The sequence below is a fragment of the Poecile atricapillus genome, chromosome 6, assembly GCF_030490865.1.
Source record: "Poecile atricapillus isolate bPoeAtr1 chromosome 6, bPoeAtr1.hap1, whole genome shotgun sequence".
NCBI classification, from domain to species: Eukaryota; Metazoa; Chordata; class Aves; order Passeriformes; family Paridae; genus Poecile; species Poecile atricapillus.
In genome coordinates this window covers 18,846,893-18,873,712 of record NC_081254.1, presented here as the reverse complement: position 1 = coordinate 18,873,712, position 26,820 = coordinate 18,846,893, and the positions used below count along the sequence as shown (strand labels likewise).

At 40.3% G+C, this 26,820-nt stretch overlaps 1 protein-coding gene across 2 annotated transcripts in view; it reads left to right on the top strand.

Moving 5' to 3' along the window:
* Positions 1–26,820, top strand: part of PIK3AP1 (phosphoinositide-3-kinase adaptor protein 1) — a 35,725-nt gene that overhangs the window by 4,197 nt on the left and 4,708 nt on the right. The window contains exons 2-12 of one of the 2 annotated variants that reach the window (XM_058841738.1): positions 1,614–2,030; positions 13,416–13,564; positions 14,393–14,537; positions 16,073–16,215; positions 17,382–17,514; positions 18,259–18,455; positions 20,676–20,865; positions 23,699–23,794; positions 24,311–24,490; positions 25,245–25,307; positions 25,961–26,166. In XM_058841738.1, coding sequence (XP_058697721.1) covers positions 1,614–2,030; positions 13,416–13,564; positions 14,393–14,537; positions 16,073–16,215; positions 17,382–17,514; positions 18,259–18,455; positions 20,676–20,865; positions 23,699–23,794; positions 24,311–24,490; positions 25,245–25,307; positions 25,961–26,166 — 1,919 coding nt within the window. The remainder of the gene's footprint in view (positions 1–1,613; positions 2,031–13,415; positions 13,565–14,392; positions 14,538–16,072; positions 16,216–17,381; positions 17,515–18,258; positions 18,456–20,675; positions 20,866–23,698; positions 23,795–24,310; positions 24,491–25,244; positions 25,308–25,960; positions 26,167–26,820) is intronic. The other variant, XM_058841739.1, reaches the window with a different exon arrangement.

Genomic DNA, 26,820 nt, shown 5'->3' with positions numbered 1-26,820 from the left:
CCTAGTGAATATGTCAGCAGTGCACTGTCCATGTTCTCCTTAGCTAGGATATCATCCTTTCACTGCTAGGGACTTCCTTATTTATGCAGGTAGCCATAACACTATTAGTCAAGCACTGAGCACATCTCCATTCAGTCGTATCACTGCTGCTGAACTACAGTTTAAAGCTGCTAATTTTATAGTTTAGGCCTGGGATCCCTCAGCCTAGACATTGTTTCAGTCTTAATGACGTTTCTGGGGAAGGTGATAGAATAAAGTCTTTGGAGACCGTGCAATTTTGGTTGAATTTTTCTAAGATGACTGCAAAACTGTCATCTTCTGTTCTGGTAAGTGCACTCTGCAGATCCTCTTTTTGGCTGCCAAATTTTAGGCATTGCTCTCTGCTTTAATTGGAAAAATTTGCCTTTGCTTGCTTCATGATGGAGATGAGTTGGAAATGTTGACATTTCTGAAGAGTCAAACTGGAATTAGAAGACAATTTGTTAACAAGATTTTAAATACTCAACTCTGGAATTTACCATGGGCCTCTGCTGTAAACCTCAATTTTGGGTAAACTTCTTCACAGGTAAATGGAAAAATTAAATTTAGATGTAAAAGTTTCCTTGAGATTGGTAGAAGAGCACTGCATCGTGTCACACTGGTTCAATTTGCATCTAGTCTTAGAAAGCTGTTAACATTTTTAAGTGCTTTTGTGCCAGAGCACAGAAATGCATGAGCTTGTAGGTACAAGCTGTCTCTAGAGAATTATGGGAGAAGTCAACTTTGGTGAGCATATTTTGGGCTGTCTTATGGCTAACACTATTGTATTAGCTCTTTCCCTCTGAAGAGAGTGTTTGTTATTCCAAAAATTGTTGGGAAAACTTTCTGTGACAGTTTTGAGAAAGAACCCTAACATGGCTTTGTGAAATGTCTGAAGCCTGAAGGACAGAGTGGCTGTGGTGTGAGCACTGGGACTGATGTTCCCTTAGTTACATGCATACTTTGCAGGCAGTTTGCTTTCTGCTGCAATGAGAGCAAATATCTAACACCACGGGGGCCATAGTGACTTCCTGTAAGCATTGTGTGACCTAATTTAAATAAAGGACTTTGTTATTTTAGATGTCCTGTTTGGTGTCTGCTCCACTTGGGCTTGTAATGATCTGCAGTTGTGTTGCAGAGACCCTATAATTGCCTAAAATTATTTTAACTTTTAGTGTGAGAGTGAACTCCCCTTTTCAAGCTAGTTTGTTTTGAAAGTCTGGTTTTTGTGGGTTTTTTTTTTCCTATAAGAACACTTTAAATCTATAAATCTCTGTGTGTAGTTTATTTCACTTGAAACTACATAGGAAATGCTCTTATTTATAGGAAGAACATTTAATTTTTTTTTCATTTTTAAGAATGAAAAAACTACTTAAATTTAATGGAGTAGATGCAAGCAGGAGTTCATTCACCCTTAGAATTGCTTTGTGGCTGTGAACGCCTCACTTTGGATAGAACTACTGTTCTTTTGAAATGCTTTGTAGTTTCTGACAGGAATTAGAGACAGTGCTGTGGGTTTTTTGGTTGCAAAGCTGTGGGTCAGTTCATGGTTTGAATTTAATCCTTTTTCCTGTGATCATCTTGCACCTGTTCAGGAGCCCCTGGAGAATATGACGTGCTGATTGTGTATGCAAGTGACGCCACTGAATGGTGTCAGTACCTCCAGAACCTCTTCCTCTTTACTTGGCATGTTCGACAGCATCGCATTCTGAGCTACCAGCTGGAAGACGACTCTGCCATCTCCCACCAGGAGCTGGACCTGTTCAGCAGGAGTCGGAGTATCATCCTTTTGCTTTCTGCTGAGCTGGTGCAGAGCTTTTATGTTCCTCACATCCTGCAGAGCCTTCAGGAAGCTTTATGGCCCCCGTACAAAGTAGTCAAGCTGTTCTGTGGTGTTACGGACTGTGACGACTATTTGACCTTTTTCAAGGACTGGTCTCAGTGGCAAGAACTCACAAATGATGATGAGCCTGATGCTTACCTTGCAGCTGTCAAGAAGGCTATTTCAGAAGGTAAGACCATAGCTAGGAGCTGTGCTTTCTGGTTGGAGGAGGGAGATACATGGTACTGTTTATTCTTATTTTAACTCTGGTAATGTACTTTACTTAAACAGCAAACTAAAGCAAATTGTCCAACCCTTGTAAACTAGAAAGTTATGCAAGCATATTTTTTCTATTCCTGGTCGGTTGGTCCCTAATTCAGGAGAAATTACCAGCAACTCACAGAGAACTTCTGAATTTGAGGTTTTCTTGGGTGCCTGCTTTTGAAGCAAATTGCAAATGAAAGCTTTCTATGTTTAAATTTCTGCCTGTAAATATTGTATTCTGCAGTTTATTGAGACAAATTAATGGAAAATTGTCTTTCATTAATATAGTTTAAGGAAAAGAATTCTCTTTTTCTTCTGACTTGTTTCTGTCATATCAGAACAAAAATAAAGTCTAATACATATTCTCTAGCACTGGGCTAGAGAACGTAGATTGTAGAAGATATAACTATACTGGCAACAGATCACTGTGTTACTTACAATGAAAAGCAGAGATTGATTAAAGAATAGCACTGATGGCCTTAAAAATAACCCAACCAGTCTGAAAGTGATCACCTTGTAACTAGTGTAGAGGACTTACTAGCACAGTAGTATTAACAGCTGGAGACTATACAAGCCCAATGTACTGAGTTTTAATTGTTTCCAAACTTTCTATACCCTAGAAGACTGTGTAGAATTCCCTTCTCATTGTTTCTGTTGAAATGAAGGTGGAGAGCTCTGAGCAGTCATGCTGCTCTGTGTATTTTTATGACATTACCATAGGTAGGGTTATAGTATTCTTTGTCAGCCTCAGCAAGACTGGAATCCTGCAGTTGCATCTTGGTTTAAGGTTTATCTCTATACCATGGCATAAATGAGGCAGTGTGTCTAGTGTTGTGTGCATAAAGATGCATTATGCCAGGATGCAACAACTGCAATAATCATGATGACAAATTTATCACAGTAAAAATAAATTTTGAATGTATGATCTTGGCTAAAACAGTTCCCCTGAAAAAAGATTATTTAGGGATTATGCTGAAGATGTCACTCAGATAACCAGGTTGCAACAGATAATTCTCTTAGTATGTTTTAAAAATCGTTGTAAAGTGAAATTTGCATCTCCCTTTCACACACCCCTCTAAAACATCTTGTTTTCCCAATGCTAGAGCTAAACCAAACCTAGAGCTTAAGTAGTTTGGCTCCTTTCCTTTCAGTCTGGAAAAAGACAGAAAACGGTGGCTGAACTTTTATACTCTGCAAAATAAAACCAAATGGAGATTAAATTAGCCTTTCTGACACTTTGTGTCAAAAGCAAAATTTAGGTACTGTTTTCTTCCAAACTCGGCTCTAGAACACAGAACCAATATTTTCTTGATTTAAAATATTCTGTTCAAAACTGGGGAGATTTATTAGTGTTAATAGTGTTACTAAACATACCCAGGACTGTCAAAGTTATTTTAGCCCAGACTAGGAGTGAGTTCTAGTGTAGTTGAAGAGTGTGTGAGAATACAAAGGGATGTTGATTCTGAAGTCTTTCCCCAGAGGCAGTTCTTGCCAGTCTTGCTGCCAAGCTTGCTGCATTCTGAGCAGCAATTTAGTGGGCTTCTTGGCTTTTTAGTTGGCTGGCTGCCAGACATCTATTACAAAACTTAGGGTAAGGCTCTAGAGTCTGACTTCTCACAGTTGGATCTTCTCCATCTGTGCTGCAAATTAGCACGTGCTGAAACAAACTGTGCTTTGGCTTTATGTAGGTGGTGTTTTGAAAGGGAGTTTGTTGCTGTTTCTACATGACAAAAAATAAGCTTGTTTTCTGTTTTCTCACTTTAATAAGAATACACTGATCTCAAACTGACTCCAGCGTATCTGGAAAATACTTGACTGAGAGAAAAAATGGGATAAAAGTAAACTCACTTGCTGTGGAGTCTGCTGTAACACGATATGGATAGTTTGGCACACAAAGATTCAGAATTTCTGGAATTCTGTTACTGTTATGGCAGTCATAGCTGATGTGGTTGTCACCTGCATGCCATATCAGGTGTTTGTTTTGTGCACATCAGAGCAGTTGCAAAGGTGAGCCCTCTGCTGTCACTCTGATTCTTGTGAAGGAAGAAACTATTTAAGATAGGCTACCTTCATGGCCAAAGTATTTGGATGAATGTATCAAATACTACTTCTGTGTGGGGAAAAAATTACTCAGTGACCTCCTCTATTGTGTGATTCTCCACAAGTTTTGTGAATGGCCTCAAATGCAAATGTTCTGATATTTCCCCTGAAGACAGCCCCAGGTGTAGATAGTTCCTTTTTTTGGGTGAAACTGTGAAAACTTTCTTCTTGATTGGTGAAAAAAAAATCTGCTGTATGGTTTGGTTGCAGCATGGGTAACTTAAAATGTTTGTGACAGCAGACCTCTCCCACAAAGAAACACAGCCTCTGCTCTGGTCTTAGTTAAATCTGAATTTTTCCTGATTAAGGCAGTCCTTAATTCTTACAGCACTTAGCAGAAAAAGTTCATGACCGTATTTGAAATGGTTTGGGCCTGGATGTCTTACTCTGGGAAATACTTCTCTTCACATGCACTTGCCTGTACTTCTAACAGCAGTGTCAAAACTGGGCCTGATGCTAAAATGACTCAGCTTCAGCTTCCTAACTGCTGAATCCTGAGCTAGTGAGGCGTGGTACGGGGGTACAGGACGTGGTTAGGGCAAATTCTTCTCCAGAGGCTTCACACTGGTCCTGTGCAGGCTGTGATGTTGCCTCTAGCAAAGCTCTTAGCTGCGGTTTGTTTAGGGCATCATGGGAACATGACACCCTCCAGACATCACATGCTGCAACCTATTTTAATTTTTATTAGTTTACTATGAATTCAGAAATGAGGAACCATTAATCTAGTCTTTTTGACAATTGTGTCCCGCTCTTGCTCTCTTGTAGATGTGGTATTTTTACTTCTAAAGTTTCTCAATTCTGGAAATCTACAGAGCACATGATGGTTTGCATTTACAGGTACTTCTGTAAAGGGGACTTTTTCAGATTATGCAATAACTGTGTTAAGAGGATGGAAATCATAGAATTATTACGGCTGGAAAAGATCTTCAAGATGGAGTCCAACTACTGACCTAACACTGCTAAGTCTGTCACTAAACCATGTCCTTCAATACCACATCGACATGATTTTTTGGAACAGTTCCAGGGATGGTGATCCCTCCACTTGCTTGGGCAGCCTGTTTTGATGCTTGACCACCCTTTCAGTGAAGAAACTTTTCATAGTATCCAATCTAAGCCTCCCCTGAAGCAACTTGAAGCTCTTTCATCTTGTCCTATTGCATATTTCCTGGGAGAAGAGAGTCTACAGCCTCCTCTCTGGTAGCTGTAGAAAGCACTAAGTTCCCCCCAAGTCTTCTTTTCTCTACATTAAACAATCTTGCTCAGGATGTCTCTGTACACACCAGCTCAGGCCCAGGAGGGTATTGTCACTAGCCAGGGTGTGGTGACCAGCCTGCTGCTTAACCCCTCTTGCCTGGCTTGTGATAGCTCTGCTGTGTGCATTGAGCAGCTGGGAGTCAGAGGTGCACAGTAGGAGTCAGTGATCTTTGTCTTCCTCATGTGTTCTCAGAGCTCACTTGACATTTCAATTGCTCCAGTTTATTTGTCCCTACTTATGTTGCTTTGAAACATTTCAAATTTCCCACTTTAAAAGCTGATGTTTCCAAAGCATTTTCTAATTAATCAGTGGCTTTGAGATTTCTGTATTCAAGCCATCTCTTGTGGGTAAAAGCACAGGGAAGTCCACATCTGCCTGAGATTGCTGAGTTCAGCAGCTGTGAACTGTGCTGCTGAAGGGCAAGTGCCGCCTTGGCTGAGCAGAGCTCTTGAGCACTGGGACAAGAATGAAAGGGGAGTACCAATAAACTCTTTGTGAAATAAGAGGGTCAGAAGTCAGTGTAAGGAATCATACAGTGAAGATGGAGGGCCTTGGACAGTAAGAAGGAAGATGAGAACTGTTTTTGAGCTTTGTAGATCAGAAGAGCTGAAATGTTACTCCACCTTCTGAGGGGCTCATTGAGAGATGCTGGAGACCAGGGCAGTACGCTTTTTTTGAGAGGGAAATGGCATAAAAAGAACCACATAAGCTGTATAATTCTTCCTTCTGTTCATGTCAAATAATTAAATTCCTGGCTTTCTTCTGTTGCACTGATGAAACCACAGGTGAAACTTGAGAGCATATCATTCAGGTTGGAAGGGACCTCTTGAGATGATCTAAACTTTTTGCTCAAGCAGTTAGATAAAGCAGGTTGCCAAAGATCATTTTCAGTTGGGTTTTGAATGTCTCTGCAGGTGGAGACTGCAGGACTTCACAGCCTCTCTGAGCAACCTGTTCCAGTGTTTGACCACCCTCAAGAGTAACAAAACATTTTTTTTGTGTTCAGATGGAACTTCATACATTTTAGCTTGTGTGTATTGCTTCTTTTCCTGTCAGTGGGCACTGTGGAAAAGAGTCTGGCTCCCTATTTTTCGTTTTCTCCTATCTTGTCAATATAAGATTCCCCCGAGTCTCCTTTTCTCCAGGCTGAAGAGTTCCAGCTCTTGTAGCCTCTCCTCTTATGAAAGATGCTGTGGTTCCTTAATCATCTTTATGGTCCTGTGCTGGACTCAAGCTGTAAAGATAAAGCAACCTTGGAATAAGTTACTCAGAATTTAAGATCATGTTGGACAGATGTTCTCAACTGTTTCTCAGCTCAGGTGAAGTTGTAGTACATGTGAGATTTCCTTCAGTTTTATTCTTCTGTAATTATTTGATTGCTTGCTTTTGCTAATAGTTGCCATTTAGGGCTAGAGACCTAAATTCACAATGTATTTTTAAGTTTGGCAAGAACTGCCACGTGGTGTTTACTTCTGGGTCTCAGTGCTCTGTGGAGGAATATTTTCTGAGTAGTTCTCAGAAATTATTAATATCTCAGCGAATTACATCCAGCATTAACTTCTTCCAGCTTGTTGAAGTGGCCTTGAAGACATGAGGTGGTAGCATGCAGTTCTCTCTCCCTCCTCTTTGAAGGGGTAAAATGAATTCTTAAAATGAATTCTTAAACCTGTCTATTGTGTTTAAACATAAAATGTGGTTCTTTGACCCTGCTCATTTTAGAGGAGCAGGTGAGCTATTAGTCAGCCCTCTGGGTGCAAATGAGAGCCCACTTTGTTATATGGGAGCTCAGCAGCCTGTCTACTCCTCACTGCCTATCAAGGAGAGGAAATTGTGATGCTCTTGCACAGGAGTTCAGGTTGAGAGAACATGCTGGTAGCATGCCTCTCTATGCATGGGTATACATGGCTGATGCTGGAAAGTTAGAGACTTTATAGAGCTGGTTAAAGCAATTGGAGAAACCTTAACTAAGCCCCCAAGTGATAGTGAGAGTTCTCTGAGAGAAATGCATGGATGTTCTTATCCATCTATAGCATATGGAATCAAGCAGTTAAAATAATCTTCCCAGCTGGAGGATTGATTAATTCTTTGTCATCAAGGTTGTTTCATAAAGTCCCAGTTTATTTACATAAAAAAGCAGTACTTCATGGGTTTTCTTTCATGGCAGTATAAAATTCAAGCAGTGCTAGCATAGGTGCATAGCTTTCTAAACAGAGACAATGAAATGATAGCCCAGAAATAGTAAAGGACATAAACAGTTGTGGTTAAGAAGCTTCAGACTATAATAGTCTTTATTCACCTTGTAAATACTACTAGTATTTCTCTGTGGCTTGTGGTTCTGACAATCTCCTCACAGGTTGCTTTATGGTGACGTCTAAGACTAATTCTAGGTATCTGCTAATGATGCAAGGCTTTAAGACACTCGCTTAAAGTAAGAGACCAGTGGCCATCACTGATCACATTCAAGCCTGGAGCAGCTGAAGTAATTTCTGAAAAATCTTGGCAGAAGTATGTGGTCAAGACAAAGATGCTTTACAGAGTGGGTCTGAAGTGATGCATGGAATAGAATTCAGGTTATTTCACAGACCCTTCATGTGTACTTGGACAGTTGTTTTGCTTCCAGGGTTGAATTTTGTAAGATTTTCGTGGCTGTTTGTTATTACTTCAGAAAACTTTTGACGTGTTTTTTCTCAAGTGACTTGAGAGTAACAGTGTGTCTTGAGTTTTCCAGGAGGGAGTTTGACCAATGGCATAGGCTGACCTCAGCATGGAATACTGCGAAAGAGTGTCTGCCTTATTCTCCACCTTTCATCTGTCTGGATGATCGGGTGTGGCGTTGGACTGCAAGGGTGGTATTTCAAGAGAAATTATTTGAAGGAGAGGGCAGGGATGACTGCCCTTGCAGTAGTTATGTGGTCTTAGATCTACTGAACCCAATTATAGAACCACACATTCAGTCAAACAGTGACTGGTGGGATATTTCCAAACAGCTGCCCAACTCTCTGAGGTGGAGTTCCGTGTTTGTAGGTTTTGATGGGGTCTGTCTTTTCTGTCACGCAAGCATTATGTATTGTGCTTAGATTGAAGGTCCTGCAAGAGGAGATAATGAATTAGCAGTTTGGATGTTCATGTTTCTTACCTGTGGCTTCTCAGGAAGACTTGAATCAGTAATGAATATAATGTGATTCTTGGCACCCTTGAAAGTCATAAGAGGTGTGCATATGTTGTCTCTTTCTGCCAAAAGTAGTGGAAGTGAACTATTCCAGCCTCTCTTGCTTGAGATTTTGGTCATGTACTTAATGTCTGTTGTCTGTATGGCCAGAACCCTGCTTCTTCCTCAATGTCTTCCCCATCTGTGTCCTGTTCCTGTGCACCCCAGCTAGCTCTTTAGGTTTATACACTTGATCCAGTCACAAAGTTACACTAGACCTGCAAGAACCTTAGCAAAACTTGACATTGTAAAATACACCTTGTTTCCTTGATGAAGGACGAGGAATAGTTTATTGTTGTTTCAAGCTTTGCACGACATATGAAACATGACTATGCTCTTTGTAGAATTGAAAATCTGTTTGTAGGTGCTGTGCTTGTAGATGAGCTATTGGAGTGAGGGGTTTGGAGAGAAGGGGGAGATATCCCACACTTTTTTGTTCTGTATGGACCACTTTACAAAGTCTTAAATTTTCCTTTGTTTTGTTCATCTCACTTGCTGTTTTTCTGCATGCTTCTCTCCACTCAGTTGAAACGGGAAGTGTTGCTACAGTATCACCCAGTTCTGAGGGTTTATCACAAGGTGTTTCTCTGATGTGCATTTATCCCCTTAGTAAAAGAGGGGCTCTGATGTTAGCATGATGAAAGATAACTTTTCCTGCTTTCCCAGACTACTTGTCAGTACTTTGTCTGATTCTTGCAAAGGCAGCTGGAGTTGCTTTGGGGGACTTAATGGCCTTGTTAGTACTTGGGAAAGGATACTGGCCAGTTGCAAACTTCAGGTAAAAGCAGGAGCTCTCTTTGAGGGTCTTCCCTCTTGTTCTAAGCATAGCAAAGTCAAAGTCTGAGGCCTTGTGAGAGCTGATTGTCTCAACTGATTGATGGACAGAATGGGAGGTGTTTACAAATGTCAGAGAGGGGCTGGTCTCCACACACAGAACGTAGAGACAAGCTATTGCCCAGTTGTGCCATTAGCATTAATATCTGGGTGACGGAGTGCTCTGGACTGACTGCTGAGTTCTTCCAAGCACTCACATGTCCTGTGGTGTAAGGGCTGACTTGTGAGAAACCACAGCTGTCGGCTCCATGCCGATAGCCTGCCAGCTTTGCCAGGAGGAAATGGATGATAGGGCAAGCTGTGTGTGCTCTACAGCAGCAGGTCAAAATAACTGGCTGCTTCATGAGTTTCTGAAGCTGCTAAATGGCTCTTGAAGTACATGTCCCTGGGCTTTTCCCTGGGGTAAGTGTCTGCAGGACAGCTGTGCAGGGAGCCCAGCAGGGCAAGCAAGAAGGGTATGAGGCTGCTGTCAGCAGCTCAGCTGCTGATGTGTCCTGGAGGGGGGCATGTTCTTCAAGGGGAAATGTGGTTGGGTTTCTTGGACCGCATCTCCTCCCCTTGCTGCTGTTCTCACAAGTATTTCACAGACTGTCAAGTGAGGCTTGAGGTAGCCTCTGTTTAAAAGGGAACAGAAAAGAGCCTCTTACAACCACGAGTGTTGACCTACAGCACATGATCATGGAGAAACTTAATTCAGGTATTCACTTAACTTTAATGAGTGTTGATCTCCTCAGTGATGGCCTCTCTAGGCTGGCTATTATTGCAATGTTATAACTGCTGAATCTGTATATGCAAATAGGTTGTCATTACTCAAGAATCTTAGTGTGTGGGAAACCTGCTCTAACAATGCTTTAGAGCATGGATATTATCAAATGTAATGGGATGATTTCCTTTTCCAGTGCTTGCATGTTCATGAGTCAGTCACTAGCACATGACTGGAACTTGCAAGATGAATCATAGGATCACCTCACTGCTTATGTGGGAATTCGGTACTTCGCAATTTCACTATTTTCTGAATGAAAAAACAAATGAATAATTCATACCTGAAACTCTGAGTGCCGGTTCCTTCAGTTATTAATCCAATTACTGATTAACATTGCATGCTTCTTCCTGTATTACCTAACAGCTTTTTGTTCACATGACCTCCAGGCAGTCCATTCTGTTACAAGAATGCAGAAGTGCAATACCAGAACTTCTTAAAAGCTCTCATTATTCTTTATTCTGTAAGTTGTTTCTAGTATCAAACAACACTGTTAAAACAGAGAGACCAGGGGGCTTTTTCTCTCTTGCCCTGCCATTTATCCTTGCTTGCTGTGTATGTTGTAGCTAAGGCCCACAGCTTTGGTTTGATTTTTCTCCAGGAACCACATGTTCTCAAGGACCACATGTTGGCAAAGTGAGGTAAAAATTACCATGCTAATGGTTCTGTATTGGGTTGGGGATGAAGCCCTGAGGATCAGGATCCTGGCAAGCGTCCATTTGTGTGTATGTTGCAGGAACATCAGTGTGTTGCTGTGTTTTGGTCATCATTGTCTCTCTCATCTGCTGTGAGCTTAGACTTTCTGATTTAGTCATCTCAACAGAGATTGCAGGGACACTATTCTAGTAACAGCTGCCTCTTCTCCCCCAAAAGATTTGGCATCTAGCTCTGCATAAACCGAACACCTGAACTGATAGCTGACATATAAGGGAGGGATGTGGGACCAGTGCTTTGTCTCCTGTATGCAGAAGGGCTGCCTGGCACTCCCAGGTGAGAGTAGTCTATGTTTCTCTAAGAGAAGGGTTCCCAAAATGGTTCTTGCAGTTGATGACTTTGAACAGTATTGATTGAAACACTGAGTTAAGGAATATAATGCCTCTGTTAATTTTCTCTAATACTTGGTACCAGTCTGAAAATCCCAGAGACCTCTAGTGCAGCCTTCAGCCTTGTGTCAAAACAGTTGCTTAGCAAAATCTTCAGATTTGGTCCAGTATTAAATTCTGTTTGCTAAATTACATGTATTGTTCTAGGTTTGTTAAAGAAACATTGATATCAGTGGTCATGCCTTACTTGAACTTCTGAGTTGCACATTTTTGGCTCTGCTCTTTCTACAGCAAACATTAAAGCAGCAATCTACTTGTACTCATGTGAGAGGGCTTATTTGCCATGTGGGGAGATTCACATACTTAGTAAAGTGTGTGTGCACCACAGTTTGTGGAAAACATTTCAGCTGAATGATTTGCTAAAGTTTTGTGGCTTAAAACTTGTCTCCTGAGAGCAAAGTTAATTTAATATAATTCCTAAAATCCCATTTAAATGTATTGAAAATATTTTTTAAAGAATTGTGTGACAAAGCACTTCAAATACCCCAAGTTCAAGTCTTTGGTGGTAATAATAATAATAACAACAGCAACAACCACAACAACAACAACCACAACAACAACAACAACAACAACAATAATAATAATAACAACAATAATAATGAAATCTACATTAAAATTTCAGACTGACTTCTAGCTTCGGTTTTAAACTAGGAAGACATGAGCTCCTAATGGTGGCCCACTTATAGTCATTTTGGCTCTCTTGATTTGTGGAAAATTGATGTACTTGGAGATTGGGACATTCTGAGTGAAATCTGAATTCCTGGTAGCTTCTCTCTATGGATGCCACAGGTTTGGCAGCACAGTACATCACTTAGGTCTTTCTCATCAGGACTGAGCATTTTAAATGGAATGTTTCTTATAAGAACAATGACAGTCCAAGTCTGAGATTTTATCTGGTAAATAATTTGTACTACTCTTTACAGATGTGTTTTATAATAAGTAGTAAATAACATGTAAGTTCCAAAATGTTGTCTTAAATCCTTGACTGCTTCACAGGCTTACAAAGTTTGGGAAATTCTCACTACAGGAGATAGTTTTATGAAGTCATGATAGTCTTCTGACAAAATTGAGTTAGTGACTTTCACCTTGTGTTCTGGGAGATGGGGAGGCGGGAATGGTGTGAACCATGTGAATCAAGAAGTAGAAACTAGCTGAAAAAGTGTTCTGTACTAAGTAGCTACGTACTTTTCTTTTGTTTCCTTTCTCTAGCTGAGAAAAGTATTTCCTGGCAGGGATAGGTAATTTCTTTTCATTCTGGCTAGGTTTTTTTCAGCCAGTGGTATCAGTTTGTTTGCACTTCTGTCAATATCCATGATGGTTTTGGGAAATGAGAGTGAGAACATTGTTTTGTACACATGTATTGTAGGCTTACATGTGTTTATTCTGCTCTTGATTCTGTTTACGTAAAGTGCTGTTACTTTACAATGCAAAGGTTCTGGTACTTTTCAATTTCACTCTTGTGTAGATACTGGAGTTTATGGTTCTTGCTCAACGAACAGAACCTCTTTAAACTACTATTATGTTTTATTTTTTGATGCAATACTGAGCTTGGGAGTTGGGGTAAGCAGCATTGAGAAAACTAACGATGCTACTGAAATGACAGAAACATTGGTTTTCATGTTTTACTTTAGGGATGTAATACTAAAGGCTGCTGCCTATCCTACAGTGTATTTAGAGTGCTGCTTGAGTCAGATGAGTTCAGATACCAGTCATTCTCACATTAGACATTCACATGCTAATTTTCCTGTCTAACATGAGGGGAGTATCCAGCTCAGCAAAGAGTGCTACTGTTGTTCTGTAAGCATATTCAGTGCTACTCTACTGCTTTTATGTCTTTGTGAGTTTCCCCCTTGAATCCACTTAAGGGAAAAAAGGAGGAAACTCTGTAGTTTCCCTTTCTTCAACTAGATCCCCTTTTCTGAGCATTACTTTGAGCGGAATTACAAGTTCCACCCCACCACTTTCACGGCTGTTTTTCAGGATGGATGTGTGTGATAAGCATTTTCAGCTAAGGGGAGTGCTGCAACAGAACTCTGTATACTTTATTTTAGACTCAGGCTGTGACTCTGTGACTGATACAGAAACAGAAGACGAGAAGAATCCAGCTGACTCCCACAGACTTGCCATGAGTGAAGAACATGAATCATCCAAGAGCACTGGGGACCGTCCATTGGTGCAGCCCAACCGCATACAATGTGGGGTACTGTATGTCCACTCCTTGGGCTATGTTCTTACTGTGAGCTGGTGCAACTCATCATGCTGCTTTGTAATGGTCAGCTTTACAGGCCTGGAAATTAGTCCTGAATTATTCTTCTGTCACCTTCCTGCTCAGCCCCCTGTCCTCCATGTCTCTTCTTTCATGGACTTGGCTCCCTTGTCCCAGGAGTAGCTTGGTAATGTGCAGTGCTTAGAGCTGTCCAGGCTGTGCTGTCACTTAATGACTGTCTCATTAACATAGCTGCTTGGCTTGGGTGCTGTGAGGTTCACACTCTTCCCTTCCTCTGTTCTGGTGGAAAGTGCAGTAAGCTGACTCTAATGAACTTGCTAACTCCACAGCCAGCATCCAGTCTAATATGATAATTGTGGTGCATGCATTGCAAGTGACCCTGAAAAGCTTGGATCATGGCTTCTTGTCTGAAAACCAGCACTTTTTAGTATAGCATATCCTCAGATGGAAAGAGTCCAAGTTTCTTCTTTTTGTTTCTGTTTAGAATGCAGCTGTGCTGCTTAAGGGAAGAGATGGATTGAGTTGAAAGTAAATAATTTTACAAATCTATCCCTAATCAGTTTATAAATCTATCTAATAAATCTGGAAGTCTATCAGTTTAATGCTTGTATCTATACTGGTACAAGCTGTAGCAGAAGTCATCTAGCCAGTTAGTCTGTGACTGGGAGATGCTCCTCAAAACCATTCAAAATTGTGAAAATTATAGATGGTAATTGATATGTTAGTTGCAATGAGAACAAAATCCCTAGAAAATGGACTTAAGTGTCTTTGTTTTGTGTGTTGTAATGCCTTTTGTCTTAGGTGCAGACAACAGTTTATATTATCATGAAATGTAAACTAGATGGTGAAATGAAAACTGAAGTTGAATTTTCTCCAGAGAATGCATCCTCTGTGCGTGTGCTGGCTGAGATGGAGAATGAATACACAATTTCTGTGAAGGCTCCAAGTAAGATGGACTGAGATTTTTTTTCCCTTCCCTCTCCTTACCCATTGCTTCATTTCTATCTCGACCTATCTGTCCTGAGAGCTGCCAGGGGGATAAAGGGATTGCAATGCAGAAAAGCTTGAGTCCAGGAAATCTTGAACTTGCATTCTCACCCATGATACTTTTGATGAGGAACTGAGAGAGACTGCTGCTTGTGGGCTTTGTTTTCCCTCCAGCAGCAGTAGTGTTGCAGGGACACCTTGGTGAGAGTTCTGAGAACGGATTGCAGCTTGTGGAGCACTTTGAACTTAGTTGTGTGTTATGACCACCATATTAGCATTGGCAGGGCACCAAGAGAGAAGGTAAGCGCCAGTAAATAATTACATGACTATAACGGCATGTGTTTAATGTGTAGTGATTTCTGTGATCATAGCTGAAACTATTTATTCTGGCTTACCTTTTAATTTAGATATGTTCTGTCACTCTAAATATTTACATTTACAAAACTGAAGGTTGTCTTAATTTTAGGTTCACTGAATTTTAAAGGCATGATTTCAGACCCTTAAAGATTGATATTATTTTCCCAGCATTATTTTATTTATTCTACTTTGGTCTGACCTATTGAAGAGTCATTCTGCCATTCTTTCTGAGAATAGAGACTAATAGTCATTATAGCAACTACCACAAAGTCAGTGAAGTGGGTTGATTTAAAGAAGGTGACCTCATGAACATATAAAGGCTTAATTTAATCTGTCTTAAGTCAAGAGTTATGATATAAACACTGACCTGGAAACTAACTTGTACTTTGAATTATAAACATGACCTTCACATTGATGGAGTGTACAATGTAAGCTCTGAAGTTTCTAACAGTAAGGTGAATAATCTGAATTCCTTTATGTTATTAACTGTTTTATCATCTCCTGAGTTGTTAACAGGGAAAGACTATTTTTGGTGGGATTCAAATTACCTGCGTTTCAAAGAGAAAGTTCAGACTTATAAATGCATACTAGACAAAACATCAAGAAGCTCCAAAGTACAGGTAGAAAATAACCCTTTGCACAGGTTAAGTTGCAAAGCTGAAATTCCTTTTAATTGATTTTATTCAGAGACTAGTGAGGCTAACAGAGGTTGCAAAATCTCTAGTAACTTTTCTGATTTCTCTCCTCTTCTTCCCCAGCTCTTTGTATTTATGGTATGGCTTTATGGACAGCTCCAGGGAAGCCAGGGGTGGAGAGATGTGAGGCTTTCTAGTTCAAGGTGGAGTACTTTTAGCATTAGTGATCCAGTCTACTGCTAGCAGAGGACCTAGCAGGTTATGTGCATTGACGTAGCTATAAAGAAGATAGTTCCAAAGTACTTTCCTACCTAGTGTTTCAAGATCATGACTCTTTTCCTGACTTTTCATTAATTCAAGACATCATAATTGATTATATAGCAAAAACTGTTTTGCTACCCATCTGGCAGTCTATCCAAATGCCTCCTGTCCTCTCAGTATATCATGCGAACTCATGCCCATTGTTCATGCTAATGGTGATTTTTGCTCTTTCTTTTCAAAGATTTAACCTCTGGGACAGTGCCCCTGAGGATATATTCAGGGGACTTGATGGTGGGGGAAACAAGTGTCACTTACCATACTGACATGGAGGAAATCAGCAATCTGTTGGCTAATGCAGCCAACCCTGTACAGTTCATGTGCCAGGTAAGGACTTTAGCAAACAGCTGCTTTGGAAACCAGCTCTTTCAAGGCTAGACAAGTAGGCATAAGCAAAAGTGCTTACCGTGAAGTAGCTCTTCTGAAATGAAGAAATGCAAGGTTATTTAGGGATTTTCACCTAACTCTAATATCCCCTTTTATTGAAAGCATGGGTGTTTTTTCTGTCTCTGGAGCACATAGCTGCCTAAGGTGAGTCAGGTTATCAAACTAAGAAAAAAAATGCGGTCAATCAACACCCACATTTAGACCTTGATGACTTCAAAAGATTGGAATGACAGAAGTTGATATAACAGAAAGTACCACAAAGAAATAAATTGTTTTGGAATTTGCACCTAGGGGTTATTAAAAAAAAAAAAAGATGTGAATAGTAGAAATGATTCCTATTAGCTGGAGGAAGCAGAGTAGCATAAAACAATTTGTTGATTCTTAACACTTACTTTTTCAATGCAACCACTCAGTTTTCCTATTCTGTTTTGTTCAGTTGGGGTACCTGAACCCTATTAGAGGGGTAAAGCTTGCACAAGGAAGTTTTCTGCTATGTTGCCCTGTTGCCCGCCTGCATGTTCCTGATCCCATGATCTGCCATGTAATGGAAGCCTACAGAGTAGGCATACAGAGTAGTCTTGTTAGTCACCAATATACCTGGGGCAGGGGAGCCTGTGTTTCTCTTGCTTTTTAGTTCAAGTTGTGGAGCAGTTGGTACTGGTTGATGCCTCTGCTTGGGGAATATGCCTGCTTCTCAGTGGTAAAGAACCCATTCAAAAGCCAAACCCAGAGCATGTACCAGAACAATTCAAAATGGAAAAGTGTATAATTAAAGCAGGAGTGACATTTCATTGGAACAGCTTCAGAAGTAAGTGTATGTACCTGCCAAGAATGTAGGAACCAAGTTTTCTGTGCTCCCTGTTGCATGAGTGACTTTCTCATTGCATTCTGTCTTGTGGAGTATACAGTTCTCATCTATTGAGCTTGATGATAACTCTGTTTCTGCACCAGGAAGCTATCCAAGTTCTTTGTTTGATGTGAACATTTTTACCTTCTGCATGCCTACTGTTTTCTGATTGTGTTAAATAATAAAAACACCGTATAAATCTCACCTTAACTGAATCTCCAGACTCAACCAAACAAAAGTGCTTTCCATTTATCTGTAGGCCTTTAAAATTGTGCCATATAGCATAGAAGCCCTGGACAAACTGTTGACTGAGTCACTCAAGAAGAACATTCCTGCCAGTGGTCTACACCTGTTTGGAATCAACCAGCTGGAAGAAGAAGATATGACAGCAAGTAAGTTTAGAGTCTTGGTTTATTTTTTTTATTTTCTTTGTATTAATTGTTTTACCTTGACGCACCTTAATGCTGCAGTGTGTGGTACCTGCACAGGCTGTCTCAAAAACCTTGGATCTCAGCCAGAAAGTTTAATTTCTGATGATATCTATAGAAAGGAGATTACCATTTGAGTCAGGTGACCCTTTTTTTATTACATGTATCATTCTCACTTCCCTGCACTGTGGCAGATGCTGCTATGTAGACAGCTTCAAACCAGAATGAAAAGATGATGTTTCTCAAATGTCTCCCCAGGTTTTCTGCTTTGTTCTTCTCTGTCTCATGTGCCATTTCTCCACAGCCCAGTCCTTTTCCCCAAACCCCATAACTCTAAGATACGCAGTGGGCACTGAGAAGTTGGGTTGGTATGCTGTCTTTTTGTAATGATGGTCTAAGAAGCCCTTACAAGTCTGTGATCCTACATACCTCTAAGCTATTACAGCACCGTATTCCCCACTAAAAGGTTATAGGACTTAAGCCTGGAGATGCTCGAGATAATTTGTGCAGTTAGCTCGATTCTGAAACCATATATATATATATATATATATATATATATATATATATGGTTTCAGAATATATATATTTTCAGTGATTTCACAGCTGCTTTGGTCTTTGGTCTCTGTGTTTGCTGTGTCTGTTTCTCACCTATTGGATCTGTTGCTACCAGAGAAAATCTTACGTGCTAATGGGCTCCTGTTCTCACAGATCAGAGGGATGAAGAGTTGCCAACACTGCTTCACTTCTCTGCGAGATATGGGCTGAAGAACCTTACTGCCTTGCTGCTTACATGCCCTGGAGCACTGCAGGCCTACAGCGTAGCCAACAAGTATGGCCACTATCCAAACACCATAGCAGAAAAGCATGGCTTTAAGGATCTCCGCCAATTCATTGATGAATATGTGGTAAGAGGAAGCTGAGCAGCCTTTCTGCCTTATCCCACACCTGGTGTAGCTCTGTCACCAGCTTAGCACTTAGTGTTGCTTCAGCAAGAGTGTTGGGGTAATAAAGTGTGTTGTGGTAGGGTGTAGAGTACAGGCATCCAGCCACACCGAAAGCTTTCAGGCTGGAGGGTTAATTGTGTCTCTGGAGCCAAGGAAGTTCCTGGGGCTATTGCACAGAGCAAGTAAGATGGAAGCAGAGACTGTCATGCTGGCTTCCATTCCTCCATGCATCTGATGAAGTTTCTGCAGAGGTGTGGCTGGTGCCTAGTGTACTCTTCTAGTTCTGATCTTGGGAAAAGAGCCCCTTCATCCAGCTTACTTTAGGGCATAATGTGAGAACAGAAAATGTTTGGGAAGGTACAATTTGAGGTGCTCTCTTATTAGTTGTAGTATAGTCAGGATTGCTTACAAGCTCATTCACAGCTGATCTGTGTAGTCTGCCTGTTTCAGGTGATAGCCATTTCTCCTTGCATTGGTATAGTTGTCCATTCCCTATTTGTTCTTTCAGGGTTCCAAATTGACAGTTCATTTCTCTTTGAGCTAACCCCAACCCCAGAAAACAGAACTCTGACTTTTCCAGATTATGACACGGACCTGACTCCAGCTGCCCTAAGCAATAGTTTCTGTGCAGTACTTGGGTAGGCATAGAGTTTCTCCTTTTGTGTCAGTTTGAGCTGTTTCTGGCCTGTATGCTTCAAAATAAAAAAGGAAGTCCTTGACTCAGGTCACATGAATTCTACTTGCCTTTGCTTTAGGTTGAAAAGTTGTGTTTAATTTTCCTTAACGTTGTCTAAGTGCTGGGTGATAGATCTTCCAGCTTTAGTGTGGTTCTGCCTGCCAGTTATTGTAGTATTTAAGCCGTATTTTAGGAGGCATGCGTAGTTCCTGGACTTGGGCCTTGCTTCTTGAATTTATACATTAGAGATAAATAAAAGTAATTCCATATTCTGAGATCAGGAGAGCTGCAGAAACTGTAAATTGTGTGATCAAAATCTTTGCATTGGGGTAAGTGAGAGACGTGCATGAAGTCCTTCCAACCTCTCATTGCAGTACTGTGCTCCTCCCATATTCTCTCCACCAGCACAGTGACAGAGCTGTGTTAAGAGCAGGTCCTCCTTAGCGACCATCAAGCTTCAGTGCAGCACAGTACAAAGCACACTAATCATCTGCAACAGTGTGACCACTGCAAGGTAGTGACCACTATCACCAGTAGTATGGATGTCTGAAAATCACAGTAAACCCATTTACTCACCTAATTTTCTCTCTGGCAAAGGTTCCTCTGCACCTCTGTAAGAATAGCTTGTTGCATGAACTGCTGGCCTGACCCATTTTGACTGCAGAAGGAAGCCTGTGTAGACAGCTTTGACACACGTGCCCTGTGGATTGAGGGCCCATGAGTCGACATTTGTGGATGGAAGAATATCTTGTTGTATTGCAACTGTTAAGATGGCTGTGCTTGTGACATAATTGGAATTTGGGAAGGAGGATGGGATGAAGCTTTACATTTTGCTTCCTTGTGTGTGATTTGGTGAAGCTCTGCTTTCCCCCCCGGTCTATGTTGTAAATGCATAAGTAAGGATTCTGCTCTCCTGGGAATCAGAAGTTGCCTGTATTACATGAACTGCTGCCTGCTGTGAGGTTTCCTGTTAATATCACAGAAAAGGGTCTGCGTGCTCCCACTCTGGGGTGTTACATGCTGCTGCTAATGCCAAGAAACTGAAACTAAATCTACATCAAAGCTAAAACTTTGCTATTTTGCAGGTGCTCTGTATGTGATAAGCTTTCCGCCTTATGGTTAGCTATGTGTGCCCCAAAATAGCCTTTGACAAGCATTTGTATTTTTAGAATGAGCTGTGCTTATGTTGTGGGAGTTTGCAGACATTGGGTAGGACATGAATGTGATGGAGTGAGAGGCTGTAATGGCTACTCAGAATGTGTCAGCAGCCCTTGTTTCATCTCTATTACTTATTAATACAACATAGATCTCAAAAGTTTGTCCCAGATAGCTGTAGTGGGGATTTAAGTCACTTGAGAAACCTTAATCTTTGGGAATGAGCTGTCTTCAGAGGTTTTTTCCATCATTGATGAAAAAGTGAGGTATCTTTTGCTTGCTTTTATTCTCTAGACTATTTATTTAAAAGATACTTAATTTTTTTTTGTCTTGCCCTCTTTCTTCTCCAGGAAACTGTAGATATGCTAAAGAGTCACATTAAGGAAGAGCTGATGCAAGGCGAGGAGGATGAGTCTGTTTATGAGTCCATGGCTCATCTGTCCACTGATCTGTTAATGAAATGTTCCTTGAATCCAGGCTCCGATGAAGAGCTTTATGAATCCATGGCTGGATTTGCCCCTGGTGCCCCAGAAGATCTTTGTATGTATATTCATCGAATTACAGAATCATGGGAAGGTTTGGGTTAGAAGGTACCTCTAAAGATCACCTAGTCCAAGCCCTCTGCAATGGGCAGAGACATCTTTAGATCAGATTGCTCAGAGCCCTGTCTCTCTTACACATAGGTAGTGCCTCACTTACAGCTTTTCTGCTCTCCCCACAAGGAAACTATGCTGCAGTTCTAACATTGGCTGACTGATAAAATTGCTCTATACCTTTTTTTAATTACTAGTGTAAAACATCAAGAGCTATTTCTTCAGTGTTTCAAGGACTCCTTGAACCCTGAGCAAATAAATTAACATATGGAAATGAGACTAAATTTTCTACCATGTCCTGCTTTTTCTTCCTGAGGACTGGGTACCTAGGAACATTCTGACACTGACAGCTAAAAAACTAAAACAACACTATGTAAGATGTGATTTTACTGACAACTGGGAGACTGAAAAACAAGAGCTGAGGTTCTAGCTCAACAACTTGAGAGCAAAAGAAAGTGAACATCTAGAAATATGTGTACCCAAAAGATTATAAATTAAAAAAATCATTATTCTAATCTTCTTGGTTTATTGCTAAAAATAAAGAATAATTCTGATAAATATGCATATGTTTAACCTTTTCATTATTGCATTGATATTCAGTGAGGCAAATTGAAAATATCAAATTAAGTTCCTATGTTAAGCAATTGTAAATTTGCTGTTCTTATTCACCTGTTTGGTCTGACTTCATCCCACTGATCTGTTTTATGAGTCCCATAATGAGCAGCGAATTTAGCTTCTTATATTTTAAGTACCTCCTTAAGGTACTTAAGAACTTCTTGTGTTTCTGCAGTTTTTAAGTTTACTGCTTCAAGGAAAAAAACTTTCTTTTTGAAACACTTGTGCTTATGGGCTATATTTGTCTTGGGCTGCTTTTCTCCTCTTTTTGATTAAATGATACTATAAAACACATTTTTGTTGATTATGGAATCCAGATAACTGTGTTGGTTCTTTCCTTGAAATCATAAACTCTTTTCTGCTAAGTGTTGTTGGCCACTGTAGGGATGGTTTTCCTATCAAGACCAGGATTATTCTGCCTTCAGGTGGAGATAAGCAGTAAATCAGGTTGGACTTGTATGGAACAAAGCTGCTTTTGTTTGCAGTAATGAAAGTTAGAGTTTCTAGATGCTTGGTAGGTCTGCCTGTCATCAGTGCACTTCTGAATGGGGTTGATTCACTAAGCCTGTTAGGAGGGCTAAAAACAAGCTCAACACTACTAAACCAAACTTCCCTTTTTCCAGGCCTGAAATGCCCAGATCTCCCAGAAAATATGCATGGAATTTTCCTGGAAATTGAGCTCCCTTTAATTTAGGACTTTTGAACTGGACTCTGAAAAGCCTCTCTTTCCTGCTTCTTATGGAGTTCTAGTGTGTTGCCTTTACACACAAAGCTCTGCTGCCTTCTATTCAGGAGTCTTTTATTCAAATTCTCTGTTTTCCTTACCTGGTCTGTTAGCCTTTGCCCGAAGAATATTAGCAGCTTCTCTGAACAGTGCTTAAAATCTACCTGTATTGTAACAGATAAGTTTAAATTGGCACAGTTCTCAGCACTTAGATTGATTCTCTCAAAGTGAAAGTGTTTCAATATTATTTAGAATACCAGCATACAGGCAAACCCTCCTGTGAATCAAATGAAATTAATGGGAGTGCTGGCTGGTTTAGAGCTGCCATCACAAATAAAGGATTTAAGCTTTTGTACTGACTTGAAGGTTTGTGAGGATGGTTCACTAGAAAATCATAATTAATTTCCTTTGAAGTGCTTTTTCTAGGAATTACCCTTATGTGAGTAGATATGGGTGTGGTGTAGAGGATAATACCAGGGCTATTTTAGGTGTAGTCATACTGTGACAGTGTGCCCCTTTAATGTGATCAGGATGTGTTTCCACCACAGTTTTTCCAAGGCTGATCAAAGGAAGGTTAGATACCACAAGATCAATTTTTCTGGCAGGAACTTGTTTGAGAATAAGGTAACAGAGGACTGGAGCCACTGTAATGAGTTAAAACTATTCCATATTCTCACATGTAACCCAAACTATCTAGTTTACATAGGAGTAGATCTATGACATAGAAATAGATATGCCTCAAAAATTCACTTATATCAGTAAGCCTCAGCAGTCTATTCATATCTCTCTTGTTTTTAAGATCTTAGGAACATGCTTACCTAACATTTTCTTTTCACTTTAAGATTAGTTTTAGCGTACAATGAGGTTGACCTTTTTCTTTAAATTCAGAATTCTTATGTCAAAATGCTGAATTAACAAAGCACCTTATTGTTTGCTGTCAGTCTTTCCTCACTACTGAATTATCATCTGACCCTCTAAACACTTTCCAGATCCAAGTAATTAACTCAGCCAACTATTTTGACTTTATTCCAATAAATAAAACAAGCACTGTCTTATATGTCATGGGAAAACTTTAATGTCTTGTTTTTCCAAGTCACACAGTTTCCTCTCAGGAGCACTCTACAGAGACCAAAACTTTCACCTGGTCAATGCACACTCAAGAATAGCCGAAACTCAGTGCCTGTTTGAAACCTAGTCAGAACTTCTCAATAGCATTTTTAATCATCCTCAAGTGCAAGCATCAGGCAGCTGGAAAAAAATTGTGCAGCGTAGACTGAACATAGCAACTTAGAACTCTTTTTTGAGGAAAACGTCTGGTCATTTGCCCAGCTTCTTTGATTGTCACCATAAAGTAAAGATCCAGTTTATTATATCATATTACATCATTCCATGTATTGAAGGATATAATTAACAGGTGCATCTTTCTGGGGATTTCTTTCAGATGTAGAGATGCTTCAATCCAAACCAGACACTGCAGTTGCTGGAGATGACGTTTCTATAACTACAAAAGACTCGATGCTCCGCAAGTTTTTAGAAGGTGAGACCTATTTTGAGGGAAGGATGGCAGTAGCACAGTTAAAGCAATTAAATAGAAGCTGAGATTTCTTCATGAACTCTTAAGGATAGAAGATAGTCCACTGTTTGCTTTTTTCAGAGAAAGGACTAGTTCTCTGTTGTACTGTGTGGACCATCACACATAGCTTTTGGAAACCATTGGTCTGTTTGATTTGTTCACTATTAAAATATGTCAATTAACTGAAACTAATTAAATAACTGTTTCTCAAATTCTTAAAGGGGGTTAGGAGATTTTTCACTATTTCTTCAAAACAGATGGTACAGGCATAGTGGCAAACTGTTACATGCTACTAGATGTTAATGACTTTATCAAGTCCTGTCATGAAGGTCTTTGGTACATTTAAGGTACTGCAAAACTGGATGGTTTTGGCTGTGAAATGGCCAGCTTGGTAAGAATGTGGTACATAATGTATCTGGAGGGAATCAGTGTTCAGTAAAGTGGCCAGGCTGCTTTCTGACAAACTCTGCTCTGTTGTAGGTGGTAGCATGGATGTGCCAGATTCTGAGGAAGGAGGTCACGAGCAGTATGGTGAAGATGTGTACTACTCAGTGGAACAAGACCCTTTTCCACAGGAAATGGCTAACAGGCCTCCAGTTCCTGTTCCAAGACCAGAATCTAGCTCTCCACATCCAGACAATGAGCTGTACATCTCCAAAAGTGAGTTGGTTGCCAGTGGAAATGGAGACCAGTTAACTGTAGAATGGCATTGACATGGGCTCCAGTTGCCAAATGTCAGGATCCCTGGATTATTTGACTCTAGAGTTAGGTTGCCTTTGGGATCCAATTCCATATCTGTTTATTCATCATCCCCTAAAAATGTGGGGATGTTATATCCCAAGATCTTGGCCTAAGCTTGCTCTTCATGGAAGCAGTAGCATGACAGATTACCCCCAAATGGTATAAACAAATCCAACTAAATAGGAAAGATCCTGATATTATAAGGACATGATCAGGCTAATAAATTGAGACATTGCTGATCTGTAATGGTATCATTGATTCAACTGCATTTATATAGGACATGATTTTGTACCTCAATACCTCCCTCTGAGGTGGGGTTTTATTGAAATTGAAGAAGATTGTTCTTCTTAATTCATTAGGGAGGTTTGGAAATCTTGATCATATATCGTGGACATTCTAACAAGAACCACAATGACATTTGAGTGAGTAATTTCAGTGACTTCTTCCCACTGTGACAGGACTATGGAGGAATTTCTCTTAGATTTCTCTTAGAGGTGGTTGAGGTCAATAGAAAGGGAATTCTACTGTACAAATCTTTATTTTTTTCAATGGGCTTAGAAGGGCAACAGAAGCTGTGATGAGGTGCAGAATTGTGTATGCTTGCCATATTCACCCTTGCTATTTCTGTCTTCATGAGATGCATTTCAGTATCTAAAGAATGTTTCTTTTGCAGTTTTTGCACAGAAGGCTCGAAGACCTGAGAATCTTTATGTCCCTAGAGGAAGGGTTAAGAAAGGTAAGGCAGAAGTTCACCCTGAAAGTCCTGTCAGTAATCCAGAAGCAGATCTGTTACGGTAGCTCCATTTGTGTGAAATATGACAGAATAGACTGTTTTGCAAAGCTCTGGGGGTAACAGTCCTCTATGAATGACCCAGTCTTTTTGACCTTTTGTGACACTGGGAACTTTTATAAGTGCAGAGTATGAGGGAAACACATCTCATGTCTTGGGAACTCTTCTTTCTATTAGAACTGAGTTAGAAAATGGCAACATCAGTAGAATGAGTTTTCAGTTTCTGGGCTTAAACTACATAGATTACCTAGATAGAGTCTAGCTTTGTGACTCTTAAGGTAAAAGCTCTCTCCTGTGAATTGCTGAGGAAGCAGGGCATTTTAAGGAATATGTTTTATGCTCTTTACTTAAATTACATTTTTAAGAGCAGAGCTTATCCCTGGGATATATTTGTATAAAGGCTACCTCTCAGCTGTGCTTTTAGACCTGACAAATAGTAGAATGACCTAAGAAGAAAACACTTCTTAGGTAGTCTGCACTACCTTTTTTTTTTTTTTTTTTAATGTCTGCTGGGTCAAGGGTGCTTGATCTCTCTGTATTCAGTGAAGAAGGTAGATGCTACAAGTTTAATAATATTTTTGCTGGTGTTCTCTCTTCAGAGACAATAGTCAGGCCTGTAAGGGACCTGTCTCAATCAAGTATCTATGACCCATTTGCTGGAATGAAAACCCCAGGTCAACGGCAGCTGATTACATTACAGGAGCAAGTGAAAATGGGCATGCTCACTGTGGATGAAGCTGTACTTCATTTTAAGGAGTGGCAACTGAACCAGAAAAAGAGATCAGAATCATTCCGGTTCCAGCAGGTACAGACTTACACTACTGTTTAAGAAATACAGCTGTCTCTCTAGGTAGATGTCACAAGCTTCTCAGTGTGGGTACATTTTTTTCCTGGTTGGAGCAGGAAGACTGCTACCATAGCTCCCCAGCCAGCAGAGTTCTTTCCTGCCATGGGGTGCTGTAAAACCAAGCAGCAGTTGGTTTTACAGATCTATTTGTCTTGCAGTAATATTGTCAGTTTTTGAAGATCTGTATACAAGGAATTGGATCAAATCCAGTTGGCTAAATCACCTTTCTAGAGGTCACCTAGCACCTGCCTGGTGGCAGAGGACTTCCATGATGAACATGTAATTTGTTGGTTCTCATCCATTTCAGATCAGTGACGATTCTGTGTCCTAGATGGTGTATTGGCTGTCAAGTCCTAGTTGGTAGATGATCTGATTTCTCCAATTGTTTGTTGATAGCTGCAGGACTGTTCTTTGCAGCTGGGCAAGGTCTAGCAATGGCTGTTAGTAAAAGCAGAATGTTTGAGTGGCTTAACAGAAAGAGGGAGTCATTTTGTTGGCAGCAATGACATAATGACTAGTGGAACTATTAGTTACAGTTTAAAATTTTCATTTTCAAGTTAGAGTGAGTCTCTCTCTTTAAAACCACTGACTGCTTCTTTTGGAGGCTTTTGT